A 4,881-nucleotide genomic window follows, 5' to 3' on the forward strand; every position below is an offset into this window, starting at 1 on the left:
CATCGAAATTTTCGTCACTAAAATGCCGCATCTCAATCTGATGGGTCGATGTGCCATTAAAGCGTTGCATATTTCGTTGGACCAGCTACTGCACAACCCGGGCGAGAAGCTACACGCGTTATATGAAGGTGGCCGTTCGGACGGGTTTTTACAAAAGGCTTGCAAACAACTTTGTGACCAATACCCGGATCTTTTCAAACCTGAATTGGGGTGTTTAAAGGATTTTGAACTAGAGGTGGAGTTTACAGACGACGTAAAGCCTAAATTCTGCAAGCCGAGACCTGTTCCATTTGCATTACAAGACGATGTCAATCAAGCGTATGATTCTGGCATCGCAAGAGGTATTTGGACGCCTGCGAAGTTCAACAAGTGGGGAACTCCAGTGGTTCCAATTCGTAAATCACTACTTCCAGGACAAGCCAAAGCCCAGATACGAGTTTGCGGCGACTATTCCGTCACCGTAAACCCGCAGTTATCTACACACCGTCATCCACTTCCACTCCCTTGAAGACTTGTTGCGCAAGTTACGAGGTGGACATGGTTTTACAAAAATTGATCTAGCTGACGCTTATAATCAAATCCGGTTGGGGCCAGAGAGTCGCAAACGACTAGCCATCAGTACACACCGAGGCGTTCTATTGCAAAACGTTTTACCATTTGGTATAACCTCTGCCCCCGGGTATTTCCAATTCATAATGGACGACCTCACACAAGATTTGCAAGGTGTGACCGTCTATCTCGATGATCTACTGGTCAGCGGATCAACGGCCGAAGAACATATCTACAATCTTCGCCATCTTCTTCAACGGCTTAACGACAAGGGTCTACGATGCAGCCTAGAAAAATGCAAGTTTGCATTACCCCAAGTCGAATACTTGGGACACACTTTAACTAAAGAAGGCATTTCAAAAGGTTCAAAATTGGATGCGGTTGTTAATATGCCAAGACCAAGAGACGTGCCAAGCTTGCGTTCGTTTCTTGGGTCAGTTCAATTCTACAGCAAGTTCCTACCGTCTCAATTCGCAAGTGTTGCAGAGCATTTATATCGACTTACCAGATCATCCATCACATGGAATTGGGGCAAGAACGAGGAGGCCGCATTCTGCAAGTTGAAGAAATGGTTGTCAGCGGAAATTTCCTGCGATGCCTCAAATGTTGGAATTGGAGCAGTTTTGTTTCACCGCTATCCAGATGGAAGCGAAAGGCCAATTATTATAACGCATCAAAATCACTGACAACTAGCCAGCGCCACTACGGCCAAATCCAGAAAGAGGCTCTTGCTATAATCTTCGCGCTGAAGAAATTTTACCAATATCTTTTTGGAAGAAAATTCCTATTGCTGACCGATCACAAACCACTTCTAGCTTTGTTCGGTCCAACTAAAGCGACACCTGCTTTAGCAGCAAACCGCCTAGCAAGGTGGGCACTTTTCGTCAGTCAATTTCAATACGAGATTGAATATCGGAAAACATCGGAACATCAGAATGCCGATGCACTCAGTCGTTCACCGGTTGGGGACGATGCAGACTTCGACAAGGAGGAAAGGGCACAAGACACCGATACCGTTTGTGCGATCACCAGTCTGATCTTACAAGTTCAACCCACCGATTCGACATTACTGAGAAAAGAAAGTGGAAAAGATCCGGTCTTATCCAAAGTGATGCGCTTCACGAGAGAGGGTTGGCCATCTTCTTTTGCAAACAGTGATCCAGCGGGCAGGTTTAAAAAAAGTAGCGGATTCGTTAAGTACGAGTTACGAATGTCTACTGTATGGTTCGCGGTTAGTTATACCGGAATCACTTAGTTCTGCAGTGTTGCAAATCTTACATCAGGGACATTTCGGGATTCAGCGGATGAAGCAGCTGGCCAGAACTGCCGTTTACTGGCCTAATATTGATGACGACATTACGGTTCTAGGTCATAAGTATCAAACTTGTGCCGAACATCAAAACGCTCCACCAAAGGCCGCCATTCATCCTTGGATGATGCCAGAAAAACCATGGAGTCGAGTACACATCGATCACGCAGTTAACTTCCTGGGAAGTAACTGGCTTATGATAATCGATGCACACTCCAAGTACCATTGTATACACCAAACGCAATCGATGTCATCGAGAACAACTATGAAGTTGTTGGAAAAAGATTTCTCGCATTTCGGCTACCCACACACTATTGTATCGGACAATGCTCAGGCTTTTATGTCTGCCGAGTTACAGGACTTTTGCAAGCAACGGGGCATCGTTCACTTGACGGGAGCACCATATTTTCCTGCAACAAATGGCGCTGCGGAGAGATTGATACAAACTTTTAAAAAATCAATGACGAACTCTTCCAAACCCCCTAAAGACGCACTGCAGGAGTTCCTTCTCCAATACCGGCGCACTCCCAACGCTAGTGGATTTTCACCGAGTGAACTTCTGAACGGCAGACAAATCCGAACAAAAATTGATACTCTATTGCCTTCGCCAGCACACGTGATGCAAGGTAGCCAAACGAAGCCGATCCGAAACCCACCTCATTCAAAGTGGGCGATCCATGTTATGCTTTATACGTGGGCCAAATAGCGAGAACGAAGGGTCGCTGGGTTCCTGCCACCATTGTAAAAGTGGTTGGCAGTCGAATGTTTCATATTAAAGTTTTTCCCCGAGGTCCAATCTGGAGCCGTCACATCGACCAACTACGCGTTCGATACGGTTCCGACGATGATTTACAACCGGTGGAAGAAGAGCATTTTCTGCAGGCTCCGTCTCCAGAAGTGCACGTTCCAGACAGTCCGAACACTTCCGCGTCGGGTCCTAGTAATCTGCGACGAACCACCAGATCGCGCAAACCTCCAGATCGATTTTCATCCTTAATCAGATGAGAGAATTTTCTCTTCGGTTGAGAGGTGTTATGGACACGCCTCCGAGCACACCCACGACAGAAAGGCACTGGCATGCCTTAGCCACGTGACTTGCGCAATGTGCCGCAGTCAGCGTGCTTCATTATTAATTGTGTCGTGTTTCATTATTAATTGTGTAGTTATGTAGTAATCAGTGTCGCTATGTCGCAATTTAGTGCCCTTTATATACGTGTGCTCGCCTTAGTTTTCATTCTACAATTTGGCGTCTTAATACAAACCCAAGAACACAACAATAGACGTGATGTTAAGGATGAAGATTTAGTTAATATAGACGATGGATTGCATTCTGACTTTATGGTAATATCATTTTGCGATTTTTGTTTCTGTATTTTATTTCTTTGTCCATATTGTAAATTATAGTACCCAAATGTATACACAGACACTACTAGAATCAGAAGGCAACAATATGAACGAGTGGCAACAACTTTTTTCAAAGAACAGATTCAAAATTCTAAAACATCTGCACATGGTCGTCGATACCACCCAGACATTGTACGCTGGGCAATAGAGCTATACTCTCGATCACCTGCAGCTTATCAACAGCTTTTGACTTCAGATGTACTGAAATTGCCATCATCCAGAACTCTGCAAAAGTATAGATACAATTTTCTTGATTTTAATTTATCTGATTATAACAAAATAAACTTGATAACATGAATATAGCAACGAACTCTCCTGGCATTAATCCAATTGCTGTGGAGTCAATGAAGAGACTTCAAGAACCAGTAGAAGGTTATCTGACTGTCGATGAAATGTTTGTTTATTTATTTTCTTCTTGGGTGTTTTTTGATATTAAGTAAAGGAAGGCTTGGTATATCAAGATGGTCAGTTGGTTGGCTTTGTAGACTTTGGGGATCGCAAAGTAGATACAAAAATTGCAACACATATTTGTAGTAAGTAGTACAATAATTTTTCTGTAATATTTTTATTTTTAACATTTTTTTATTAGTTTTTTATGTGCGATCAATGAAGAAAGAAATCTCTATGCCTCTATCATGGTGGCCAACTACTGTCACCACAGCACTTCAATTGATGTCTACTTTTGGGGAAGGCGAGTTGGCAAATGTGAGACTAACAATGTGCATGTTAATGCAATTGTTGCTGATGGTGCTCCGACGAACAAAAGATTTTTTTCCATTTTACATGGAGGATCATACACTATTCGTGAAGGTGTTTTACTGCTCCAAACCCATACAGGCCTACTCATCCTATTTTTATTTGTACCGATCCCAGTCATTTACTTAAGGTATAGATTTTAATGTGATCTTAATTGTCGCTGCAATTTGAAATTTATGTTTGTTTAGACGGTAAGAAATAGGCTGTATTCCTCAAGTTCAAAAATCACTTGTCACGTGACCTAAGCTTCCTATCTGTATGTTTAGATATCTATGGACTGTATCGTTTTCTTTCTCACTCACTTTTGACCACAGATATAATATAATATACCATATTTTAATAATACAACTTCTTTATTAAACTATGATTATACCTGTAACGTATTTCTTGTAGTGTAACGTATTCGTTGTTGTAACGTATATTCGTTGTTGTAAGGTATTCTTTGTTGTGTCTGTGTGCGCTTTGAGTTGCATCTAGCGGACATCCGGGTTCTGCATAGTCTGGAATCTGAATAACCTTAGTTTTCTCGGTCATTTTATTTTGGACAAGCTAGCGAGCGGTACGTTGTAAACCGCAGCCTAGAATCCCGACATAATAAAAGCTCTGATTGTGACAAGTTTGTTACATTGGTGACCACAGAGGGACCATGGAAGAAAGACGCCTTAAGACGCTAGAATTAGGTTTGAGTTGCCTTGAAGCGGAAAATCAATTGCTTCGCAGTCAGATAAGCTCTCTTACCCGACGCTTGGGCAATTTGGAGCGCAGATTTACAGAGACTGAAGAGGTAAAGCCAAAAGTGGAGGTTAAAGATACAAGCTCTCCGGCCTCCGTGATCTTTCCCAGGATGTTCGATGGTTGTAGTA

General features: G+C 42.7%; 1 protein-coding gene across 2 annotated transcripts; it reads left to right on the top strand.

The window, feature by feature from the left end:
- Positions 1-3,165: 3,165 nt before the first annotated feature.
- Positions 3,166-4,618, top strand: LOC108950631. 2 transcript variants are annotated; one of them, XM_026839590.1, is made up of 4 exons: positions 3,166-3,656; positions 3,700-3,795; positions 3,852-4,148; positions 4,207-4,234. In XM_026839590.1, the coding sequence occupies exons 1-4, from the start codon at positions 3,556-3,558 to the stop codon at positions 4,211-4,213; spliced, it is 501 nt and encodes a 166-aa protein (XP_026695391.1). In that variant the 5' UTR covers positions 3,166-3,555; the 3' UTR covers positions 4,214-4,234. The 2 variants fall into 2 exon arrangements, with proteins under 2 accessions (XP_026695391.1, XP_018672185.1); XM_018816640.2 differs by having other exon boundaries at positions 3,167-3,656; positions 3,852-4,618.
- Positions 4,619-4,881: the final 263 nt, after the last annotated feature.

The sequence above is a fragment of the Ciona intestinalis genome, unplaced genomic scaffold, assembly GCF_000224145.3.
Source record: "Ciona intestinalis unplaced genomic scaffold, KH HT000442.1, whole genome shotgun sequence".
Classification (NCBI taxonomy): domain Eukaryota; kingdom Metazoa; phylum Chordata; class Ascidiacea; order Phlebobranchia; family Cionidae; genus Ciona; species Ciona intestinalis.

What these genes read in the sequence shown, in the direction of transcription:
- LOC108950631 (XM_018816640.2), top strand. Translation starts at nt 3,556, where the DNA reads ATGAATATAGCAACGAACTCTCCTGGCATTAATCCAATTGCTGTGGAG. An exon ending in TATCTGACTGTCGATGAAAT is followed by an intron (nt 3,657 to 3,699) that starts GTTTGTTTATTT and finishes TTTGATATTAAG; the next exon opens with TAAAGGAAGGCTTGGTATAT. An exon ending in AATTGCAACACATATTTGTA is followed by an intron (nt 3,796 to 3,851) that starts GTAAGTAGTACA and finishes TTTTTTTATTAG; the next exon opens with TTTTTTATGTGCGATCAATG.